Source organism: Falco peregrinus, chromosome 1, assembly GCF_023634155.1.
Source record: "Falco peregrinus isolate bFalPer1 chromosome 1, bFalPer1.pri, whole genome shotgun sequence".
Lineage (NCBI taxonomy): Eukaryota > Metazoa > Chordata > Aves > Falconiformes > Falconidae > Falco > Falco peregrinus.
The window spans coordinates 20,331,780-20,357,429 of NC_073721.1; the positions used below are offsets into that span (position 1 = coordinate 20,331,780).

Here is a 25,650-nt window from a genome sequence, read left to right on the forward strand (position 1 = left end):
ATGTTCCCATTGTAGCTTTGCTCTGAGCACTCGTTTGCAATCTCTGCTTGGAAAGTTCGGTTCTCCTCCTTGGGCCACTATTTCCTGCAGTTAAGGTTCTCTAGCTGGTGTGTTCTGCCTGTGGGAAGCCATGAGGTCTTGACTTCATGGAAGGAGCAGAGATAACAACAAGCACCCATCTGTTCTTTTTTTCCATCCCTTTGGGATATCCGGGTGTCCCTGGTTAGAATTCTTCTCTAGATAAGATAGGGGAGGTGTCACTGTGGGGCAGTCAGGCCAGAAAACAATAGTGGGTTGAGTCCAAAAACCAAGATTGGTCAGTAAGTACATCTCTGTTGTCAATAAGGGGCAGAGCTGCTCTGTGGAGGTCAAGGCTGGAGCTATACCCCACATCCCTTCAGCTTCTTCCTCTGATATACTTCCAGGAGAGCTATCACACTTGCTCTTCAGAAAGCTTGGGTTCAGAAGCTCCATCGAGAGGAAGGCTGTAAGAGGCGCAGCTTGTGCAAGGGCTTTCGAGCCCCTGTTCCTTGAATGGTAACTGTTCCTTCACTGAGTGGGATGTTCCAGTACTTGTTTTTCTTTATCTGCTTCACCATTCAGTTGCAGCTAGCATCTTCAATGGGTGAGTAAGGAGGCAGGGCCTTCAAGCTTATTTTTGTTTGCCATTTTTAAGGTTCTCACTGAGCCTTGCTTGGTATTAGATGAAAGACTGGAAAACGTGAGAAATATCCTTTCTCTTTGAAGGTGGTGTGAAATTCTTCCTAATTGGAAAGATCTTTCAGTCACAGAGTGTGAAGCCTCCTATATTGGGAGAATCTCAACTGCCGAGGCACTGCAGGATTTTCCTCTCCCTTCATAGGAGACACTTTATGAGTAGATATTTTGCTACATTTTTACCTGCTTCTTTGGCAAATCTTAACTGAATTTAGTATCATAACGTAGTGCTTCTCATTTCATTGTTTAGTCATGCCAGAGCAGAGACCTCCAGTTACACAATACACACAGAATTAATCTCTCTGCAGAATGGTGGGCTTGTGAGTGCTTGCTAGAGCCTGATTTGTCATCCAATATATATGCTAGCACATCCGCTAGAGAACTAATGATATCATCAAGATTACAAATGGAAAAGCTTTACTTCATAGCTAGTGCTTGTCAGGCTGAATTGCTCAGGCCACACAAGAAGTATTGGGGAGGAAAAAAAAATGAGCCAAGAAAAATTAAAAACAGGGTGAGCTGGAGGCAGTTATACATCTTGTGCAAAACCCCCATGCTTTCATTGTTTGGGGAGAAGTGACGGGAGGTTGATTGGTTGCTTCTATGTTTTTGTGGAGTTTTTTCTTAAAAACTTAAATTAGTTTTCAGTAAACTGTGCTGCCAAAGACTGCTCGGTGTCTGCATGGAGGCTGGCTTGGGGCAGCGCTGGCAGTTTGAGGGTGGCCATGAGGGTATGCAGTGTTCGGAAGAGCACTGTCTGCTTTTTCTGCCTGTTTGCCTCCCCTTCACTCCTGCCTGAAGCTCTCAGAGAACTGAAAGATGTGAGAGTGTGCTACCCTGTTCCCCTGAAGTGCCTTCTTCCAGCTCCCTCTGAGCCACTGCCTGTTCAACTCAGTAAATTTTGTCTTTAAATTATCTTCTGAATGTTTAGGAGACAGCACAATCTCCCTAGATGAGTGTTTTCAGAGTCTGTCTACAAAGGATATGTCATAAAGTTAATTATACTATGTGAAAGCTAATGAATGCGTGTGTATTTTTGGTGCTGCCCAGCTGGGAAGCTGACAGGGCATTCCTTGCTTTGCCTCATTTGGCTTTTAACAACACACACCTTTTAATCTTAGTCAGTGACTCACCCTAAGGCCATACCAAATTATCTTGTGGAGCCAAGTGAGTTACACTGAGGGAAGCCCAGGGGAAGCTCTGTTCAGCTGCATGTAAAGAAAAGGCAGGACCCATCTTTTCTTGTTGCAAGGAGTCGAGCAAGCCGTTGGAGGATGGGTGCTGCTGCAGCCTGTGGGTGGGTAAGGGGGTCAAGGAGAGGCAGGTGAAATCAAAAGCTCATGAGGGATTGCCTGGTGAATCTCCTCAAGAGATTTCCTGCTGAGTTCCCCCCTCTGCTGCTCAGGAGAGCTAGGCTGGTTGTGCCTAGTGAATCTGCTTCTCTGCATATCTCGTGGAGATTCCCTTCGTAACCCAGGTCTGTGCTCCCTGTGCCAGCTTGCAGCTCTGCAGCACTCTCATGGCTGTGGCAGCTGTTTCTGCCTTTTATGCTGGATTTGAGGCCAAACAAAGCATGTCTGTGGCTGAGGAAGGTGTAAGGGTGTTTGTTAGGAAAGATGTATTTGTGAGAAGGTACAAGATAGCATGCTAGTGGGACAGGTATTTACAGAAGATGCAGCTAAATAAGGGTGACCTCAAGTCCATTCTCTGAAGCACTGACAGTTCACACTTTAAAGTCAGTGAAGCGAATCAAAATAATGAACCAAGAAGGTTTCTCTGAGTCCAGAGCATTCTGATAGAAACTGATAGAAATACACTGTCTCCCTCTATTCAAACGGTATCACCCTGTTGTTTAAACAAAACAGTTTTAGAATGTATAAATAAGTGTGATATGGAAAGTAGAGGGTATTCCAGTCTGAGATGCGTTTAATCAGAATGATTGGGTTTATTAGCCTAATTCTAGGAAATAATAATCAATTTTCCTTACTCAAGACAGTATTAGCATTCATTTTGCTTAATAGGGAATAGCCACGGGTAAGTAGTGCTTAATCAGGTATTAAATGTAAGTGAACATGAAAGCTCTGGAACTTTTGGTCAGGAAGCTGCCAAATCGGGGTTGATTAGGAGAAGACTGAAAATGTAATGAATGCTTCAACTCTTTTTTTTTTTTTTTTTTTTTTAAAAAAAAAAAAGTTCTTCTCCCTGTGGTATTCTTATGTTATAATTGTTTGCAGAAGGTTCAGAAAGACCTCTGAAAAGGAACACACCCCTTGACACACTGCATGAGCAGACATGCACGTACCAGGAGGGTTCATGTGTTTGTATCTTAACCTCACAAACACTCACTTCACTCACAAACATCTGATCTGCTGTGGAGATCAGGAGGGTTTGTGGGCTTGCAAGGAACATACCTGTGTAAAGGGCTGAACATTTTGCTCCCCAGAAGGTCCTGGTTCAGACCATCATGCTCTCTAGGTTTTAAGATAATAAATAAAAAGATACAGGGAAGCTGTTTTAGGTGTAGGGAGACAGCAACATCACACAAAACCACAATAGATATTGTGAATCGCAGAGGTGGGTGGCATTTGGCAGAGAGAAGTGGGGGACAGAGTCTCTGAAGGAGAACAGGGCCCATCTAAGTAGATTTTTAAATACAGGGGGCTGCCACCTCTCTCTCTTGCCCTGTTGCAGAATTTTACAGAGTGCACATATTTGAGTTACAGCTGTTGGCATAAATGTACATAGCTGTAGGAGAGACAGTGGATGCCAAAACCCTGGGTAACTGGAGCAGGATCTCTTTCTCCTACCTCACCTCACTAACCATACACTCTTGGTTAGAGACCACCTGCTGGGCTATAGGTCAACTTCTTTGTGACCTGGGAGAGCAGTTCTTATATTTAGCTGTTTAAAATTGTACCCTGAAATGAGTAGGAGCTGGTAAATTATGCTTAGATACTGCTTACAGTTTATATAAGGGTCTAATAATTGAATTTTTTTTTTCCTGTACACCTTAAATGTACCATTCCTGTGGCGTATGTTGTAGTTCACATTTTAACTTGTGCTTTGCAAGGTGATCTCTGGCTTGTGGTTATGGCAGCTCAGCTGTGAGGGCTGACTCTGGCTATGGATGGATTTTGAGAGACGCTGCATAACCTGTTTGAATTCTGGTCCTTTTCTCCAAGGCACCAGTGACCAGGAGGGGCTTGCAGATGCTTGGTTAGTACTCAAAACAGAGGGTGGCTAGGTCCAGTGCTCCCAGGACGTATTTCCTATGGCACAGTCGCTGCCTGGACCCGAAGCTTGCTTTTTTATATTTATTTATTTATTTATTTTCTTGTCTGTCATACTCTGCGGCAGCTAAACAGCAAGTCAGACTGTTGCATAATGTTTTAAGGGCTCTGTTAATTTACTTGTTCTTCCAAAACATTTAAGCCAAGCTGTCAGAATTTTCCATAAGGCAATTAGTTATCTGGTTATCACTGTTTCTCCCCAGGGATCCCTATCTATCACAATGATTCTGTTAACTTAGGAATAGAAAAAGAAATTATTTTGCATTCCTTGCAATTGTCAGTCAACAACTTGATTTGATATCTACCAGATTTTTTTTCTTGTCTCTTGCTGCACGTCTCAGCCCTGGACCCCTGCTCTGCCTACATCAGCCTGAATGAGCCCTGGAGGAACACAGATCATCAGATAAATGGTTCCCATGGCCAGCCGACATGCGACAATCAAATCAACGGAGAGTGGTATCGCTTCACTGGCATGGCTGGTGATGCTATGCCTACCTTCTGCATCCCAGAGAACCACTGTGGCACCCATGCTCCCATTTGGATGAATGGCAGCCACCCGCGAGAGTCTGATGGCATTGTCCCACGCCAAGCCTGTGCCAGCTTCAATGGGAACTGCTGCCTTTGGAATACCACAATTGATGTCAAGGCGTGCCCAGGCGGGTACTATGTGTATCACTTAACCAAGCCTAGTGTTTGCTTCCATGCATACTGTGGGCGTAAGTAACTGCTGAGATCGCTTCTCTGAAACCCCTTTGTCTTTGTGATGCAGGAGAAGGCAGTGAGCATCCATATACCCGGGAGAGATGGTGACTGTCTTCTGGCTTTCTCACCCAGAAGTGTGTCAGGTGATGCAGTGCAGATGGTGGCCTGTCTATATGAGAAAGATTAGACAATCTCACCTCTGTGAATTCTAGCCTTTGTTCAGGTGGTGGAAATCTTCCGTAGCTGACCTGGCCACAGTGGTTTAATGCTCTCTGTGGGCCCTGTGGTTTGTCTGGCATGTTCCCAAAGTCAAAATTTGCATTTCTGACTTAATTAAAATAGATTGTTTCTTATCAGCTTTAGTGAAATCATTCAGCTTTCCTAATTTGGACTGGGTCTATAACTGATAGACTAGACACAGGACATGAAGCTGATGGTATGAATACATTATTTACATTGCATGCTCAGTGTTTGTGCTGACAATGTTTTGTCATACCCTAGATTTTTATGACATCTGTGATGTGGTGGATTGCCAGGGCCCATGCCTGGACACCAATGACTGCACTTGTTCCCTGGGGACAACACTAGGACCTGATGGACAGACATGTCTTGGTAAGGGTGAAAATAATTTGTCTCAGTTACTAACATTTCTTTCCCCTTTCTTCCATTGCTCGTGTCTCAATCCATTGTCTTACAAAGCAGTACAAAAGAGGAAAAGTATTCTGAGAGGAGTTTTCCCCCCCTGCTGCCTAGAACAGGTTTTTGATTCTGTAAATGGTTCTTGCTCTCTTCCTGCGGGGTGAGAGAATGACATCCCATGACCGAACACATTTTGGTGTCACGGGAGCTGCGCACGTACCGAGGCTAGGCTTGCTTTCTGCATGGTTCAGCTGCTGAAGGCAGCAGCTTCACTGTCAGTAGCAGTTCCTTTGCAAGATCACGGTACAGTCTCATTGGTATTCAGGAACCGCTGTGCCATTTGTCATTAGAGATTTCCTCTCACCTGCTCTGTTGAATGCCTCTTTCCTCCAAGAAAAGTTTTGCTGGCTGGTGGAGGGCTACACACACTAAGCTTCACCATAATTACTCCCCCTGTGGGGCATTGTCCAGGGCCTGGGGCTTGAGGAAAGCCAAAGGGTTCTAAGTCTCAGCACAGCTGCAGTGTTTTTAGGCAGCATGACGAGGTGGCATTCAGGAGGCTGGCTCTTGGTGGCTGTGCTGGCAGAGACTAGCATGACCAGGAGGGAGGTGGAGGGCTGTGAGAGCAGAGCAGGGGAATGTGGGCTTCAGGGATTTGCAAGGGAATCCCCGTGAACCTCTGTGGAGAGGATGGCTGCAGTTGTGCATGTGGTGCTGGGAGGAGAGCACCTGGACTACAAAGTCTTAGTAAGAAGATGGTCTGTGGGGCTATGGAAGGGGCTGGGAAGGGGTGGCTGTTGAGGAGCTGCAGAACCGCACTGATGGATAGCAAGAGGTGATAAAGCAGGAGGAAGGGGTGCTAGTGTTTGGGAGAAGTGGGATCTCATCTTTGTCTTCGTGGCTTAGTTTGGTCAAGTTGAAAGCAGAGTTGGTCCAGGAGGCTGTGTGGCAGATCAGTTTCTTCCATACAGACTACAGCTGACAAAGCAGGTGTGGGTGGTTTCTTTATTCACACTCCTCATGTCTGTGGGCATCGGGGTAGGGGCTGCAGTCTGCGGAGAGAGCAGCCTGGCTCTAGTGCAGATTCACACTTGTCACGCTGATTCTGCAGAAGGGTTTTGCTTAAGCTGCTCCACATCTCTGTGGCTGAGTTGGCGCTCTCTCAGCTAATTAGAAGTATTTATTGGCTGCTTCTGTGCAATACTTCCAGTCATAGAAGTGCCCTTGACAAGCACCAGCACTCAATAAATGTGTGGCAGGCTCTCAGGAAAGGATTTCCTGCAGCAGGAAGGCATGCAGGAGTCCTGAGCCTGTCTGCATGTGCTGCAGCTGCCTTCATCCCACTGTGGCCAGGCAGGATTTCTGCACTGCTGCTTCTCTTTATGATAACCAGATGGCACAACGTCTCAGCTGTAGAAATCACACTGGTTTACCTGCCTGCAGCCTCTCTTGTTGTATGGCTCACTCATCTATCTAATGACTTTCTGTTGTGTTGAGTAATTGTGCAATCTCATCTCTGAGAGCAATCATGCTGGCATTCTGGAGAAATCAAACAAATCTGCATTAGCTTTTCCTATACCTTTCCTGTACGGAGAATGTTCTTCCCTTCCCAGCTCACTCTAAGAGGGAGGCTGAAGATGCTACAGTAATGCTAAGCAGTTCTGTCTGTGACCCTCCCTGTGCTAGGCTGTCTTCAGTATATTATATGCTTTGAATCCTAGAGTAGAACTGCTGATCCTAAGTTACATTTTCATTTGCAAACTTACTTAGGGGTTAGTTTAGGTCTTAGACATTCTGTCATGGATCCACCAGCTTGGTGCTTTGCCTTTGACCTCTTGAATACCTGGACCCATGTTGTACTAAGCCACGGTTAAAGTCAGTTCAGTGCTCTCCTAGTCCAGTGTCAAGAAAACCAGCCTGTATCCCAGAAGTGCTGGTTTTCATGGCAGTCGGAGAGCAGGGACAGATCTGCTGTGTGCTGCAGAACTTGGAGGACTGGCGAGGTGATTTGCTGGGTACAACCCTTGACCAAATTAAGCTCTAGGACCTTCTGACAGCATCTTCATGCCTTTGCTAGTAGCACTTTCCCTCTTTACCTTCTGTGTTTAAGCAGCTTTAGTTTTATTGTTAGCAGGGAAAGTGTGGAGCCTGTCACATGTGTGAAAAGGGAAGTGTCTGTATGTGTCTCTTGGACATGCTTCCTGCCTCCCAAGGCAGGGTACCAGCCATTTCTTTGGCTAAAAATATTCAGTTCACGTCATTTGTGGAAAGAGACACCACCAGCAGCTGCAAGCTGTGGGTGCTGTTTATGTGTGGGACCACTCATACCTAAGAGAGCTCACCTCTCACCTTTCTCTTAAAATGGTATTTTCCTTTTTTCTTGGGTTTAAGGGTCTGACGTGTAGTAAATGATGACTTCTAAGCTGTTTTGGTGAAATCCCACGTGAACCTTGATTGATAACCTCAGCATTAAGAGAAATCATTAGTTTTGTGGCTCAGCAAGAACAATGACTGTCCCCTCCTCTCTGTTTGATTCACTTTTTGCACACAGAGATTAAATCAGGTTGAAGAATGAAAATTTCAGAGAACAAAGTACTTTTGGGAAAAAAAAAAAAGGCAGAACATAGAGGAACTTCAGCCTTTAAAACAGAAAATTAGGAGGACTTTTCAGAGATTGAGGCATCTGCTGCACTTTTTCCTCAATAAATACCCTCAGCACTCTGGAGGGCTCTTGCCTGGAGCTGAATACAGCCAGCACAGAAATGTGACACAGGTGTACTATTCGTGGGTATATTGCTTTAGGTTATAAGAACTCAGTCTAGGCCTAGTACAAGGTTATTCTGCAACCTTTATCCAGAGTCTGCTCCAGAAAGCGCGAGATGCCAGCTCAGGCACTTCTTTCTTCTGAGCTGGAAAGGCAGGAGCCACAGCTCTGTGGAAGGCTGCAGAGGAGCGGAGCAGGGAGGGCTGTCGTGTGGCAGTGGGGAGCTAAGCCCGCAGCGGGAGTATCTCAGAACTCGGCTCTTCATCTCGTCTTTAGCACTGCGTGTCTGAGCAGCTAATGGCTGTGTTGGCCTGTGTGGCACCAGTGCCCAGGTTAGGTCTTACCATGGTGAGCTGACCTTTCTGTTCTGCAAGAACACCTGAGCTGCCCGGTGCAGGGAGCAGCCAGAGCTGGGACAGGAAAGCAAAATTATCGCATTTCTCATTATGTGGCTTTTCTTGGAAAGCTTCATGGGGTTCATTAAAATGGTTTGGTTTGGTTTCAGCTTTGTTTATATGTTTAGAGCTGGTTTTTATCCTTGTGTCTTTATTTTGAACTGAGGGGTGAATCATTTAAAATTGCTGGAGGATAGTTGACCACCTGTACCCATAGCAGGTGTGATACAAAAAGTAGATAGGGTTTATTTTTGACTAGTTCTGGTATTCATCTAGTTTTACTGTGCAGTGAAGTCATGTTGACTTCATTTTAATGTGATTGGGAGTGGAGTGGAACATAGTTTAGGATGAGAAGATAAATGAAAACATGAACTCTCCAGCATGTGGGACCAGTTTGGAAGCTTCCCAGTGAGACTGTGTCCATCTTCACTCTGAAATGGCTGTGCTGTGCATGCAGTCTTTCCCTCCAGGTCTGCTTTGTTCCTGAGGTAGACACAGCATAGCAAAACACTCCACTAGCGGTCTGTAGCATTCAGTGGGATTACTCATCTCTGTTGCCCTGATCCAGGTCATGAGGTCAGGAAAGCCAGTCCACGGTCTGACCAGTGCGCCTGTGTAGCAGCTTTTTGCCAGCTATGTGTTTACCAGGGGGCACGTTATGACAGTGGGGTTTGATTTTTTTTTTATTATTATTTTTTTTCCAGATGAAAATGAGTGTGAGCAGAACAATGGAGGCTGCAGTGAATTCTGTGTTAACCTGAAGAACTCCTACCGCTGTGAGTGTGGGATCGGGCGCACTCTGGGAAGTGATGGGAGAACCTGTGAAGGTGAGGTTTCAGCTATTGCAGTCTGCTGGAAACTATACAAGTCATTCCCCTTCCCTTGCAGCACTAGTTCTTTCTTGGCTCCTTGCAGCTGGGATCAAATGTCACTCATATCACTTCTGTGCTCGTCAGTGGGGTTATTACTGAAATGTCCTTCTAATCAAGCAGAGAGAAGTCTTCTTGTTGTTTGTTAGGATTTGCTTGTATTTATCTCCATGGGGGAAGAGGCAGCAGTGGATCAGGAAGATTAGTTGTCCAGACTGAAGTAGTTATTGCTAGATATGCTGCAGTTTGGCTCTGGAGATTTGTATGATAGTTGTGCAGGGGAAGATTTAATGTTGCTGGTTTTTGATAGATAGCATTAGATATGGAGTAATGTCATGACATTAGACTAGAGCATGAGGATCATTTAGCCTCCCAGAATAGAGATTGAGGAGAGGGGGTGCCAGTCTGTAAACAGAAGCTGGATTTGAAATTAGAGCTGCATTTTCACTGTTTGATTTTTATAAGTGGTTAGTTGTGGGTTCTGCTGTGTGCAGCTGCTACAGTTACTTCCCAGTGGTGGCACAGCTGGGTTGAAAACCCTTGATGAGTTTAGACTGGTAGCTTAGCAGGGGTTTGAAGACCAAATTGTAGGTTTGATCTGTTGTCACAAACAATGTACAAACATCTTTGAGCAGAAATATGAAAACCCAGCAAAAATTGACTTGTGCCTGATGTTTTCTGTGGTCAGCTGTAAAGAGCAATGTGCCTCCTCCCAGGCAAAGCTGCTGTGTTGTATGTTCACAGATACTGTGGTGTCTCAGACAAGGATAACAGCTACAGCTGTGCCTCAGTCTTGAGCTGCCCAATTGCCAGATATTAATACATTTGCAGCCTGCATGCAACCTTATATCAGCTGCTGTGTGACAGACATCCATGGTGCAGGGAAAGAGAGGGATTGCCGTTATATTTTTGAGCTGGGTTCCACCCTTTGTGATTTGCTGAGAAATGGCTCCAAGCTGCAGGTTTTGTCTCTGTTTTCCCCCTCTTTGATACCAAAGTACATTTCATTGCACTTGTGTGAAAATCTCCTCTCTGAGCTGTGTTATTAAAACGTTGCTCATTCAGACAATGACACTTCCCTAGGGAAAGCTGCTGTGCAGAGTGCTCCTGAAGTATTTGTTGTGTGGAGCCAAAAGTGGTCTGTGGGCTTTGACCCTTCCACATCCAGCACTGAGCTGGTGGGGTGTCACATGAACCAGCTGTGCTACATGGCAGTTTTTATTCCTCAGCACTGCACTCTTCTGACAGGGCTGGAATAGTCTGTGCTTGGAAGCTTGTTTATTTCTGCTGTTCCCAAAGTTGGATTTTAGGGCCTGTGATATATCATTTAATTTCCCCTTCCATAAGAGGGATTGTGCTTTTCACAAGTTTAACACTGCTGCTGGGAATTTTTACAGTCTTGTTAGTGAGTTTTATTTTGAAAGATGTGCCCTCAGCTTTGTAAGCCATTAGAGTATGTGATTTACTTGTGAGCCACCTCACAGCTGTTGCTAAAGAGAACAAATCTAAGAGATTTAGCTTGATTACATGAGCTGGTGAGGCTGAGTAGGGTTATGAGTATCTCAACATTTCCATTATAATGGTTTACCCATTACTTTGTTCAAGCTGTTGTTTTCCATGCAGTGTGTAAGACTGAGTATGGGATTTCCATTCTTTTCTTTACATTTCAGAGAAAACTACAGTCATTTCTGACTGCAGGCTTATGGAGAAATATTTTGTATTTATGATTTGTTTAAATTATATGAACTATTATTTTACTGAGAACATCTAGTAATATTTATCCTAAAGGGTTTAAAAAAATCAAGCAGTGAAGGTTTGTTGTTTTTTTAAAAAAATCATGATATTCTGCTATTTTCTTTATACTAGAAAGCCAACAATACCTGGAAGTTACCTTATTTGCCTTCAGTTTTCAGATCTTCAGACTGTATTTGGGTGACCTTCTAGGCTCTTTTCTGCAGCTGTAGTGGCTAGGAATATGTTTTACACAAAACCTCAGATCCTCAGAGAGTTGCCTCACCTGAACAGAAAAGATATAAGGAAAGACGTGATAAATCTTCTAAATAGCCATGCTGCCCTTTCTCCTCTGCATTTTAGAATGGGGAAAATTAGGAGGGGAATCAACCTTACACCACGAACGTGTTCTGTCCCTGTGATAATGTACTTCAGGGTAGCTAACCTCTAAGCTTAAAACTTGTAAACTAGCACAATTCCTGCTAAACAAACTCCTACGAGCAGAGTTGCATCCTCAGCCTGCAGAGGGGAAGCAGGAATCCAGTATGCCCACCTCCATCACAGATGGGAAATCCACAGGCAGGGAGTGCATCATCTTCTCTCTGGTGTTCCCTGATGGGAATAGGAGCTGGCTACCGGCAAGTCTTGTCTTCCCCAAAACACCTCCCCTGCAAATCTCAGGGCTTTAATTCTGGTGATGACTAAGGGAGTGAGTATGGTTCCACATAGAAATTTTAAGAGGATTTTCCTTCCACCTTTTTAAAGTAAGAAACAGCAGAAAAATTTCATTTAAGAGGATGTCTCAGAAGGTAGAAAGGGCCAAGCTGAAGGTTGCCTATTCAGCTTTCTTATGTACGCCAGTTATAGCATGCAATTTAATTTGGTAAGCTTTTTCACAGAATTCCTTGTTAACTTCATGGCGAAATGACAAACATAGAAGATTGTACTATTAAAAATAGGCTTCCACTGAATTTTCTTGGAAGCAAGCTCTCACCATGCTGTGGCCTTTGAGCTCTGTGTTGGTTGTACTGTTTGTTAGTCAGCCAGGAGTGTATACTGAGGCCTGCACAGCCGTCACACAGCTGTCTGAGGAGCAGCGTGTGCTAATTTTCCTTTGTTTTGCAGAGATCGAAGGCTGTCACAATAACAATGGAGGCTGCAGCCATACCTGTATCGAAGTGGAAGACACGTACCAATGTGAATGTCCAAGGGGACTTGTTCTGTCAGAAGACAACCACACTTGCCAAGGTAGGTCAACAAAATCTCCCTGACAGTCTCTGTTCCCTGGACGCCAAAAGTGTGTCTGAAGGAACTTTTCTTCTTGTTTTTGTCATCTTTTTTTAGTTTGTGCTTTCCAGTTTGGTTAATGGAGCTTTGTCATTAATGACAGATCATCCAAAACTGAGAGCCTGGAGGTGCTGCTTTTTTTACCAAGCAGGAGAACAGACACAGGACCCGGCTGGGTGCATCTTGCATCACAGATGGTTTTGGCAGCGCTCACTTAAAATTAAGATTGCTTAACATCTCCTGTTATATTGCTCCGCTTCAGCTCTGTGTGTCTTTGACAAATTTGTGGTATTGGACTGAAATTTTCTGTGCTTCAAACTGGGCTTTAAAAATTTCAGCTCAAGTGGTTCAACCCTTTCCAAGAATGAGAGGGGCCTTTTTTTGCCCAAGTATCTCAGTAGCCGTTCCAGTAAGCATTCCTGTGTCTGGAAGCAGGGCACTAGTTCTCATAATAGGTGTTTCTGCTGTCCCTTGGAAAAGTGCCCAAGATAGAATCTGAAAATGGACTGTTGCTTCTGCTGCATTAGAGGCAAGCGCAATGTTATCCTTGGAAGACCTTCCATCTGAATTTTACTCCATTCCTGTACGCAGGGAGTCCTTCTTGCGGGCTCATTTGCACCTATAGCATTGCACGTGGAATAAACATGTTCCCTGTTTTGGGTAGCAAGAGCTGAGTGAGATTTCCTTTGCAAATGCATCCAAGCTCTCAGGGGTCAATTTAGCTCTGCAGCACTGATTGCAGGGAGCCAGGGGATCAGGGAGAAGTTCCTGAGGGCATTGAGAGTTAAGCAGAGGGTCTGTAGCTCCTCATATAATGACTTCGTACAAGCCAGGACTTGCACCCTGGATTCTTCCTGGTCTTGTAATCTCACAGCTAGCTGAGCTCCTATGTTGCTGAAAGCATTGAGCACCCTGTGTATCTTACAGAGAAGATGTCTACTGTGATCTGCTGCTGAAGGGACATTCAGTCAAAACTGCATGTTGGGAAGAGCTATATGGGCATGTGAAAGGCAGATAGAGGTCATGCTCTCTGGTGGGTCTCATCTGACTTGGCTGGCCACTTCTCAGATTTGTCAGGCTCGGCACAAAGCTGGAAAAGGTACACTACTGCCCTGGTAGAGACAGACCTCATAGCGCTCTGTTTGTGTTCTGCCTTGGTGGGCCCATAAAGAAACCTGTATGGTTGCTTTGAAACATTTCTGTGGGAATTTGCTAATGGGCTGGACTCAAGCCATAGCCAGGACAGAATCTAAAATGCAATAAAAGGGATTCTGTCATGGGCTAATTCACTTGGGTTTTAGATAATACCAATGAGCCGGTGTTATCCCGGTGTGCTGGGAATCTCCCGTAGTCTGATGTGTTACCGAGTGCTCAGACATCAGTTAGAATAGATCCAGATTTTGTGGTGGCCAACAGGGCAGGTATGCCTCAGAGATGAAGTTGGAATGGTTCTACTTGATGAAATTTGTGCTTTTTAAGCTTTTTAGAAATGCAGGGTACTGTTGTCGGGGCGAACATTGCACACTTGGGAGTCAGTAGTGCTTACTGCTCCAGCAGAGCCAGGTGGGGAGGCGGAGATGGGGATTTCCAAGAGCTGTGATTATACTTACTGATTGGAGGTGTGATTGATGGATACAGGCCAGAAAAGGGAAATGTTCTTCAATCCTGGCTCCCTGAGGCAATGCCAGCAGGGTGTTAGAAGGCCATGCATTTCTCAGCCAGTGTTTCCCCTTCTTCTGAAGCTGCTAATGAGAGCAGCAGCGCTGCTGGGTACCAAGCTGAGGCTTGAGATACAGAATCTCATAAAGCAAAATTGCTTGTTCTTTTGGTACATCCTCACACAGTGGTCTGCAATTTTGAGCACATATGACAGAATATATCTGGAACTTGACCACACAGTTTTTTTAAAGGCATCCAGTCAGGTTTATAGTGGCACAATTAACAGCGCAGGGCAAGCACAGCTGCCTGAAGCAATTGGATCTGCAGCCTGTCAACCCTCTGCACTGCCTCTACATTCAGAACAAACATTAATAATCTTCCACAGAAATCAGAATCTTGGCCACAGTTTTTCCCACAAAGACACCAGCCAACAAAATACTTGAAATTTTGCAGACCATCCTATTACCCCACCTCTTCCTGAAGTGTAGTGGTGAAATCCTGTTCTCCCCTCTTCCGTGCCCAAGCCTCATGTGCAGCTAAGAGGGTGCAATGGTGTAATTTGTGCCTGTAGCAGTGGTTCAGGGCTCCCCAGCACCAGAGTGCCTATCTTACTGAGCAGCCGATGCAAAAAGATAACCTCTGCTCCAAGCAGCTGTACTTGGAAAGGCCAAGGAAGGAGCCATACGCTGGACGAAGGACGTGGTGCCAGCAGTAGCAGACTGCAAAATGAGCGTTGGACTCACCACAGAAGCTTCCTGCTGGGGTCAGGGTACTTGCAGACATTGGTGCAAAGCAGAGTTTAAAGCGGTAACGAGGAGACTTTCCCTGTGCTTACAGGTGTTCAGCGGTGTTTGAGGGTGAAGAACTGGAATGTGTGACTGGCACGGACTGGGTGGGGCTCTTGAGCCTCACAGGCTGGGGTGAGCCCAGGGCAGGGATGCAAGAGGTGGATGCTGACAGCACATCAGGAGAGTGTAGCTCTCTGAACAGATGCAAGAAGTTGTGAATACAAGTGGTTTCCTTGGCACCCAGATTAACTCATTTCGGCTGGGCAGCTCAGCCTTGACAGTCAGGACCTCATCACTTGCACTGGAAAAACATGTCTGCATATAGTCACGGCTGCGTTGTCAGCTCCTTTTCGGCTCCCCCTACAATGTTATTGCTGGCAGTCTGTCTTGGGGGAATCAGGCCTGCTCAGAGCCGAATCATGCTGGTGCACAGTGTCTCTCTGCTTGCAGCACCACTGTTAAATTGGTAGAACTGAAACACTGTTCTCTATTGATTACTTTTCTGTGTACAAATGTCTAGGGTTGGTTGAATTGTGTTACCAGTTACTCTGAGATGGTTAGTATAAGGAGTTTCCCAGAGTTTTTTCCCCAATAGTGATGAGTTGGCTTGAATCAAAAGTGCATCTGCTCACAGGTTTTGTTCACTTGTTTCTGTGCCCAGGTGGTGGAGTGTACACTGAAAGCACCTGCAATGCCAGAGCAGAGGTTAAATGGGTGTCCCCTCTTTCTTCCCCTTTGTGCCCGTCAAAGGCATTTAGAAACGGAGACAGCCTGAATCAAGTTGCTCCTAAACTTTGGAGGATTGCAGCTGAGATCCAAACTGTCTTGCCCTGAATTACGACTTTATAAAAGCATTACATTTTTTTATTAAATGAGTTACTAGAACAGTGAAGCTTTAAATCCAAATTGAGCCAGTTGGTTCTCCTAAGGATGTTCATCTCTGTCTGGGTTGCACTGTGTTCTCAAAGTCCCTTTGTCTCCTTGTGAGTTTTGCCATTTGACACGCTCAGTTACTGCTGCTGTGGATGGAGGAAAAAGTTAAGGTAATTCTTAGTTCTTTAGTTTTCTGTTCTAACTCAGCAATGTCATTATGAGAGCATATTGCTTTGGGCACACTGCATACATTTTAGCATATCACCTTGAAAAGATCAACTTTTAATAAAAAATACTCCCTGCAGGTACACAGTAGCTATTACAAATACCTTAGCTGGGACAGGAGAATTCTTTTGTAAGGGAGGTAAAAGGCATGTTTTAGCAGTGTGCCTTGCATCCAAGATCCAGGATCTTGGATTATATAATTAATGATTAAAATTAAGGGAAGGCAGATCATATGAATGTCAAGCATTGGGACTGTGAATAATTTTAGGAAAAAGCTTGGGCAACTGGTATATTTGAAAAAAGTTTTGTCATGTGATTTTAAAATATGATAAATGGAACTTCTGCAGCGGTTTTGTTTTTCTGGCTGAAACTAGAATATATGCACCAGTACGCTTGTCCAGTATCTAACTGAATAGATATGTTTACACTCAAGGACTATCTGTAGTAATTACTTTTTCATTGAAGTTTATTACCTTTTCTTTCCTCTGTCATTTTGTCCAATCTTTTTTTCTTTTGCTGCTTACGTAATGTAATTTTAAGTTCTAAAAGTTCACATGGATATCTGTATCTAAATTCAAAGGTTGGAAGGAGTTGGAATAAGTGAGCTAATTAGGTTGGTTTGTCAGAGCTGGGTTTATCGCTTATGAAAATATTATGGCATTTTGAGGTGCTTCCATTTTAGCTCAGCATCTGTATGGATTACTCTGCCTTGTTTTGACATGTTCTGGTTTGATGTAAATCTGATTAAGGGTTTTAAAAAATGGCTTTGCCTGGTGTGTGGTGAATTTGAAATCTGTATCTGAGAAAGGCGCTTCCCAGGACACAGCAGTGCAAGAGGTATCAGTCAAACCTGCACTGAGTATTAAGTATAGCTGGAAGTTACTGCACAGCTAAGTTCCTGTTGCAAGTGTAGCGGTCATGTTAATTGTTTTTTGTGGCATCGCTGCATCAAGAAAATTTGGGGTAGTTGGTAGCTCAGGAGGTTTGCGTTGTGTAGGTAGGAATGTAAGATAGGTAGTTAGATTACTACGGTAAGATAGTAATCATAAATGCAACATATGATCCCCCTTTTTTTACCCAGTATCAATCGGCATAGCCCTTCCCCAGCTCCCTGGTAGATTTGTAGTGCAGGCTGTTATTCTGGGGACTTTTCTTGTAGTTCCAGTGCTGTGCAAGTCCAGTTCTATTGAGGTGAGCATCCCAAAGGACCTGGTTGGAGGCCTGGACCTTTCCCTCATCAACACTTCATGCAAAGGAGTGTCCAATGGCACTCACGTCAACATCCATTTCTCCCTGAAGTCCTGTGGCACTGTTGTAGACGTACGTATACCCATTGCTGTCCTGTCTCTTGGGATCTCTGGGATGTGGGGACTTGGCTATGGCTTACTTGGGGAATAAAGCTGATTTAGCTGTACCATCAGAGCAGTTCCCTGTGTTGCTGTGCAGTTGGCCTCAGACTAGACCTGGGGTGGCACCCCAAAGTAGGAGAGCTCGTTTCCTCTCCTGTCCAGTGGTGTGCATCTGTCAGCATAGGTACTGCTTTCTGCTCACCTAGCACTTCACAGAGGCAGCTTCACTATCATTCCGGTGCAGAAATTGCGAGTGGTGTCACCCTTCACCCTCCTGTTGAGACAGAATCTGGTCCCCCAATAATAATATCTCAAAGGTTATGCTGGCAGCTGGTCAGGAACCAGAGAGCTCATCTTGGGGGGTGGCAACTGGAAGAAAATTCTTCTGCTTCATGCAGGAGTACAGTGCATCAAAGTTGACAGCAAACTGATAGAGGCTTTTAGTTCATAGGTAAGGATGAACTTCATTCTAGTTGCAGCATATAAATTCACAAGCTGTTCTGTCAGTGGCTAGTTTATGTCTGAGTTTCCTGAACAAGGTAAACTCAGCAACTAGTCTGACCTCGGGTCTTCTTCAGTGATCTCCCCTTTCCCTTAAACTCCTTTCTTTGCTGCAGGTAATAAATGATAAAATCATTGCCACCAATCTGGTGACTGGCTTGCCAAAGCAGACTCCAGGAAGCAATGGGGACATCATTGTCCGCACTGGCAAGCTGCTGATCCCAGTGACCTGTGAGTTCCCACGCCGGTACACCATCTCTGAAGGTTATGTGCCCAACCTCAAGAACTCTCCCCTGGAAATCATGAGCCGCAACCAGGGCATCTTTCCCTTCACTCTTGAGATCTTCAAAGACAAAGACTTCGATGAACCCTACAGGGGTGCGCTTCCTACCCTCAAGCTCCGGGACTCTCTGTACTTTGGGATTGAACCCTTAGTACATGTCAATGGACTAGAGACACTGGTAGAGAGCTGCTTTGCCACTCCTACTTCAAAAATTGATGAGATCCTGAAGTACTACCTGATTCAAGATGGGTGAGTTGACTGTTTCCTCTCTTGCTGGCTATTAGATGGGAATGGGTAGTGGGGCTAAGTTGCATTGCCTGTGTGACACAGGAGAACTGTCACTTCTCTACAGCGACTTATCTGCTGTGTTCCTAGTAATCACCAGCAGCCAAGCCTTTCAGCCATCAAGCTGAAACCATCTGTCCCATCAGAAGTGATTAGAAGCGATGGAAGGCAGTGAAAGAGGTTACTCCAAGTGCAGCCTTTACAGGATATATTTCCCTGTAACTAGCCTTGTGGATAATTGAGTTGGATCCTATAGAAAAGATATCCTTCCTGATATCCTCTCTCTGCCAACCTGCAGATTGCCAAACCAATCGGCAGAACCCCGCCAATGGCTGCGTGCCACCGCCGCGCAGCCGCTGCAGCAACTGGAGTTAATGTTCCCATAACAGCCCTATTACAGTGTGAACTGGAAGGCTCCATGGCTGGTCCAGGTTGGAGCTCCCAGAGCTCCCCTTGCTTTGCTCTCTCTGATGCCTGTCACATCACTGTTACTGATGCAGTAAGCTTAGGGTCCCTCAGTCTGGCTTGTAATTTTCTGAGATGTTTGGGGTTAGTGGTCTTTCCAGGATATGCTCGTAAAAAGCTCACAGTGGATCTGTGGGTTCACGGTTATGGGTTTTGCATCTGAGGTTGGGGGAGCATCGCCGTGGGCTCCTCTGTGGCTCCTAAGATGACCCCTGTTTTCAGGCACTTGTTTGGGTGCTAACATGGCAGTGCGACGCTACGACATTGCTGTGAAGTGTTTGCATCCAGCAGCGCCTGACAGCTTAACCAGACAGCACTGTGGAAATGTCACAGTTGGGAACCAGTCTGCTGTCCTCTAGAGAAGAAAGTCTAGCCACATAATATCTAAGACATACCCAAGTGTCATAGCCCACCAGTCAAGGGACTGTGCTTGTACACGTTCTGTATTCTGTTTGCCAAACCATCTAATGAGGACAACAATTATTTCCTCCGCTGCCAGACTAAATCACCCACCGTTACAGCTGGTGATGACAAGCCCTGTGTGATTGTCTTGTATCAAAAGGGTCCTGCAGAGTACAGTACGCAAAAATACTGGTTTTATTTCCTTCTGACAAAGGTTTCAGCGTTAGCTTGCTCTCCCTTCATCCTAGGCTGCAGCTCTTCTGTGCCTGACATTTCTGCAGTTTATGAGCAGATTTGTAATGGAAGGTATTGACTCCCTGGTTTGGCTGTTCCTGTGGACCCTTCACAGAGTCAAGGCTCCAAACATTCATTCATTTCTCACAGTGAGTGAACATGGTGGGATTCAAAACAGTGGCCAAAACCTGAACTGAATAGAGCAGGGACAGGGCAGAAAATGTCATTTCTTGAATTCACCACAGCACTATTTGGAAGATTTAGGGCACCAGCAGCCCCTTTGGTACTGTTATCCTGCAGAGGGCATTAAAACTTCACCGAAGGGAAAAGTGGGCTGGAGTCGGCTGGCTGGAGCCTCACCCAACCTGCTCTGCTCTCCAGCTGTCACTGCAGGCCCCAGCGTCCCCCGAGGTGCCAGCCCCTGTGGGCTGTGCTGTATTTAAATTGAACCACTCGCTTAGACCAAAGGGTAACGATGTGCTATTGAGCTAACTGCAGTTGTCTTTCTGTGTGCTCACACCAATTAAAAAGTAAAACCAGGTGAATACACTGCTGATTTGTCCCTGCCCCAAACAGCTCTGTAACAAACCAGTTTTTCCTTCCATCAACCCAGCCCCAAAAGCCCAAGGCAATAAAGGTGGGATTTTAAAATCAGTTTGATGATGTAGCATCAGACCACAGGAGTTAACTGCAACTTCCAGAAGGAAACTGTTAAAATTTGTGGGGATATACCTTAGACTGAGGAATGGGAAAATTCCCTCTTGTGTTTTCTTCCCTGTTAATTCCCTGCCATGTCCAGTTGGCAAGAAGTGGGGGTCACCTCCCTATGCTAATGTGACCATGCTGGAAATCAGGATTTTCCCAGATCCCTCCCCGCTGTCTCTATAAAACCCTGTACTGCTGCTAGCCCAGCCAGCCAGCCTCAAAGCAGCTCTCCCATTTCTGGTCTTATTCTTCCTCTTTCTCAAAACAAAAATAAATAAAAGGCATTGACTGGTTGCACAGGTGATAAACATTGAAGCTGTCTGGGGCATCTGGAGCAAGGTCATGTCACCGAGGGCAATTGTAATCTGATGCGGTCAGGAGCTGTGATTTATCTGAGCATGGTGTGGTTAAGGTAGTTCCTTTTCAAGGCTCAGCTTGTTACACCTCCGGCTGCCCATTGTTTACAGGCTGATGTGGTTGTTCTGTGACCAAGCCCTCCTTTTCGTCTTGCAGTCCTCCAGTAAGAAGGTCAGAGCACAGCTTCCATGGCACAGTTGCTCTCTGCTCCCCTAACCTAAGCACATTGGGCACAGGAAGGGGTTTATTTTCACCATGTCCTGGCCAGGGTCACCTATTTTCTTTCAATACCTGTGCTTCCTGCCCTTTCTTACTGCTGCAAGGTGGGAGGAAGAGTCTGGGGGTTTCCTAGGAGGGTGGGACATGATATGGTCCCATACAGAATGCAAAGGGGCCTGACTCTGCGAATCGGGAGGTTTCTGAGCTCTTTTTGTCATGCTGCAATGCATTTGTCAGAACCCTCCATAAGACATACTCAGGGGCATGGTAGGGGCTCCATGTATCCCTGGTTCCTCCTTGTTCTTCCATTTTCCCTCTCCCCAGCGCCAAACCAGTAGGTTTCCTGCTACCAGTGAGGAAGGACTTTGGAGAACCTGGAGTTTAGGAGTCAGTTTGAGCCAGCATCCAAGAATCATCACAGGTTATATGCTCACAAATGAGGACGTGCCTATGAGTTGACTTTATGGCCCCAAAGTTTGGCCAGTCACTTATGAGAAGTTTTTTAACTGTCATTCTTTACAATCAGATGCCTTCAGGAATGCTACTTTTAAACGAACTTTTTTCCTAAACAACATAGTAATGTCTAGTGTTTGGCCTCAAGGGGGAGGAATCGATGTCACTTTTTCTAGATGCGCAATGTTAATTCATTAGCTCTCCTTGGATGGCTTTTTATGTTTGCCTCCCAGGCAAGTTAACTAGACAAGCGCTGCAGACAGGGATATCCCTTCAGACCGTGACTTCAGCTGGCTGAGAAAAGCTACAGAAATACACAGTGGTGAAAATAACGTTAGGATCAGACCAGTGCTTAGTGCTCCCATGAACATACAGTGCTCTCTACTGTACGTAGCTGAAGGGCAGTTCTGGAGGGATTGCAGAAGGCTGCCACCCACCGAGCCGAGTCAGCCCAAGAGCACAGAGATTTCCAAATATGTGTTCTAGTAAAAGCAGAGCTACATATAGATACGAGGTTTGCTGCTGTTTGATAATTGAACATGTCAAATGTCAGCATTTCTGACAATGCGTTATATATTTCTGGTGTAAAGATGGAAGCTAAGGATTTCTGCAGGAGTAGGACTTTCATCTGTCACTGTTACCTTGTCTCTTCCGCCACCACTTTTTTTTTTTTTTTTTTTTTTTTTTAGTATCTTGCAAAGTCCACATTTCTGGAATTCACTGGCTAGAAAGGAAAAGCAACACTGTAATGCAATATAACAGCAGCATCTGGGCCTCTTAAAATGCCTAAGGCTTTGTAATAGGCAGCAGTAATTATCAAGTCACTTTTTGTCTTGCTGTTTCTCTGTCAAACTCTAAATAGGCTGTAATGATTTATAAATAGACTGCACCTGGAATGTAACTTTTAATAAAAGTACCTTATTTTCTTGCAGTTCTGTGACCTCTCACATGATCGTGTAGTACTAGTGATGGAGAAATTCAAATTAGGAATTGTAGGGTAGTCAATTTGAGCTGTCCGACCAAGTCCAGCAGGACAGTAACTGATGTAAAGCAAAGTAAATCTGATTTTTTTTGTGGTTTTCATCTTCTGCGATATTTTAGTAATGTGGGTTGAGACTTCTTCATTTTAAGCATGATTTATGTGCATATATATGTGTATACAGAAACTACATAATATATACTGTATAACAGTTCTGTTGATCACTGCAGACTGTTGCACAGGAAGGTAAAATGAGGACAGACTTGCCTGCAGCTCTCTGGCAGTCCCTCTGCCGAGGGGACTGGACCATGTCCTGCCAGCTCTCTGCTGCTGAGTTGTTCTTTGTCTGGAGATGCTATTATCATTGCTGTTGTTTTTCCCCATCATTCCCGAATTTTCTCTTGTGGCCAAAGAGGAAGTAACATGGATGGTAGCTTAGCTTGAGAGCGCCAAACCCTCCTTTCCTTTCTCTGGTTAAATAGGCTGGACTGATTTTTTTCCCTTTCTTTTTCCATTTCTGGGAAACCCATTAAAGCCTATCCCTCTGCTTTCCTCAGCTGCGTTTCTGATGATTCAGTGAAGCAGTACACGTCAAAGGATCATCTTGCCAAGCATTTCCAGGTTCCTGTGTTCAAGTTTGTGGGCAAAGACAACAAGGTAAGCTCAAAATACACCTCTTAGATTTGAGCTGATGCAATATCTGAGGGAGTCTCAGCACAGAGACAGATGCTGTTGTGCCTATTCCAGCAGTTGTGTCTTTCAGGAGCCTGACATAGGTACTTTAGGAGAGTGATAAAAATGACTAAAATTAAATAAAATGTGGAGAATATTTGTGGAACATCAATGCCTAGCAGGCTGAAATCATTGTTGTTTCCAGGGTAGTCTTAGCGGACCTTTGTATGCTGGGTGAGAAAAGTGTTCCCAGTCACTAGGCACATTATGCAGTGTCCTATCTTTAAAACCGGACAATCTGTAGTTCTGAACCTCTTCAACCTTCTATCTTCTCTAGCTCTTTTGAGTACAGATGCCAGCTTTCCAGATACAAGGCCACCACAGTGTTTGATTCAGTGTGAAACCAGGCCGTTCAGGCTGGTGGCACTCTGGGGCAGAACCTTTGTAGTAGGAGGACAGTTGAAGGATAATGCCGTTTTCCTAATGCAAATAGCTTTCCTTTTCTGTGCTAGAAGAAATCAGGCCTTACAGTTGCGGTTATGCTCAGCCAATACTGCTTGATCCAAAAGGCATAAAGCTGCCGTTGCAGCTACTGGAGAGCCTCAGCAGAGTTAAAAGAGATGAGATCTTTCAATATTCAGAAATTTAATTTTGCTGTCTGATTGCCGTTGCTGCCTCCAGCCTGTGCAGTGGATTTTGCTTCAGACCTCACTATTGACCAAACATTCACAAATATTTGCTTCCCTAACTGCTGCTTGCAGGGATCTTGCTTTACTGTCCTTGTCCTTTAGAGGGCAGGGAGCAGGAATCTTGTCACTGTCTGCCTTTACTGTGCAGAAAGAAAAGGCCGCTATCTCCCTGCCCTTTGTGTTCTCCTCCTCCCCCCAACTGCCAGTCTTAACCCCTCATCAACCTGCATTTTCCTCATTTGCCCCTCGGTCTCCTAGCTTTATGTCTGCTCAGCTCGTGTCAAATTCTCTTGCACGTTTGTATCAGTCCATCTTTTTGTGAGGCTTCATGCATTCTTGGCCGCCTTCCTACCGTGCAGCTCCTACCCATCCATGCAAGCTCTTCCAAGCTTATTCCTAGCATTTTCATCCCTTCCTCTGGAGGATCTTTTCATGCCTTCATATTGCCTGTCTAGCCCTTGGCTAACAGACAGACACCATGCTCTGTGATCCTGGCCAGGCACTCTGGAAAATGTGCTCTCTCCTGGGCATGTAAGAAAAGAGATGGAGCCAGCAGGTTTGGCTGTGGATGGCAATGGTAGATACGGAGCTTATTGATGCAAGGACAGAAATGGCTGTACAGTGGGAATGCTGTCACGCATGCTCTGTGAGAGCTGGTAGCGCTGCCAGTCTGATTCCCAGATCTGCACATTGACTTGGCCTGCTGTCTCACCACCTTCCAGGAGGTGTTCTTGCATTGCCGCATCCTCGTGTGTGGGGCGCTGGACGAGAGCTCTCGCTGTGCCCAGGGCTGCCGGAGACGTGTGCGCAGGTCAGCGGAGACAGAGGAGGAGGAGGAAGAGGAATCTGTTCACGTGACAAACCACATCTTGACAGGTGGCCCCATCAGAATCGACTTTGACTAAGACCCACTGGAACAACATCTCCACCTGAGATGGACCTTTGTTATCAATGCCGCCTTTCATGGTTGTTTGAGAAACAAAAAGTATTTGGTAAAGCCCCTCTTGAACCTCAGGACTTGTTTCCCTAATTGTGTGATGATTATTTGTGAAGTGTGTTGGGCACACGAGGCAGCCCTCTGAGTGCAACCCAGACCACAGAACAGTTTGGTTTTACCTGCGTTTCTTCCCCAACAGCCCTTTGGCTGAAGGGACCCTATTGCTTTGCAGGCCTGAAGCTTGTCTTTCCCTAAATCCACCTGCAGGCTCCATAGGACTGTTCGTCCTTGACTAAACAGAGGTTACTCAAGCCCTTCTTCCATCAGACAAGACAAATAGTATCGCAGCTGAATGTGTTTGCTATATGCAGTTCTGTGAATGATGCTGAAGCTTTTGGATGTGATGAGAGTTTGGGATGACTGTTATTGAAAACATGTATAAAAATATTATATCTCCTAATGTGTAAGTTCTTTGGAGCTATAAAAAGTTGCCATTGCAGGCAGCTTGGATCTATCACAGGCACATTTAAATGTTATTTTTAAGTACTAAAAGGTATTTAATAAATACCTTTTAAAAAGTTTTTTTTTGGTGTCTTTTGATAATTGCATGCAGTTTAACAGTGCTTCCTCTTGTATTTAGTGTATAATTTTTCTCTCTCTTCTTCACCCACCAAATCCTTGGTGCCTTTCATAAGTGCTGTAGCACTTGATTGTAAGAAAAAGACCATTAAAAAATCTATAAACACCCTCCCTCCCAAGTGTGCTGCTACCAAGTCTTTGCTTGAAACTTGTAATGCATTACTCTGGTCTAGAGAAGCTGTGGCTCTGACAAAGGGATTAGGGGAATGTGCATTAAGTATTTATAGCAATCAGTTGTAATGCAGGTAGTTCTCGCGATGGAGTTGTCCCCAGTGAGCCTGGTGACAGGAGATGTGGCAGCACTGTTTGAGTGACTGTGCACATTCACGGGCTCCTGGTGGGTGAGAGCGGGCCAGGGATACAATTAATGGTGATGGGGCGGCAGCATCACGGTTGTCAGGAATCCCTTTGGGCCATCAGGCTCCTTCCAAAGAAAATAGAGCGGCTGATCAGCTTGGGCTCCTCTGGGCTTTATTCAGGAGCAGGAGCGCTATGTAGAGAAGGATTTAGAACTGTGAGGTGAAAGGAAGGAGGCTCGGTGA

The 25,650-nt window shown here is 45.2% G+C and overlaps 1 protein-coding gene across 1 annotated transcript; it reads left to right on the top strand.

Moving 5' to 3' along the window:
* Window positions 1-373: 373 nt before the first annotated feature.
* OIT3 (oncoprotein induced transcript 3) lies at window positions 374-25,051 on the top strand. The gene is made up of 9 exons (XM_005235125.4): window positions 374-625; window positions 4,349-4,723; window positions 5,211-5,321; window positions 9,212-9,334; window positions 12,233-12,355; window positions 17,099-17,259; window positions 17,906-18,321; window positions 22,729-22,828; window positions 24,255-25,051. Exons 1-9 carry the CDS (start codon window positions 535-537, stop codon window positions 24,435-24,437), a joined length of 1,683 nt encoding a protein of 560 aa, XP_005235182.3. The 5' UTR covers window positions 374-534; the 3' UTR covers window positions 24,438-25,051.
* Window positions 25,052-25,650: the final 599 nt, after the last annotated feature.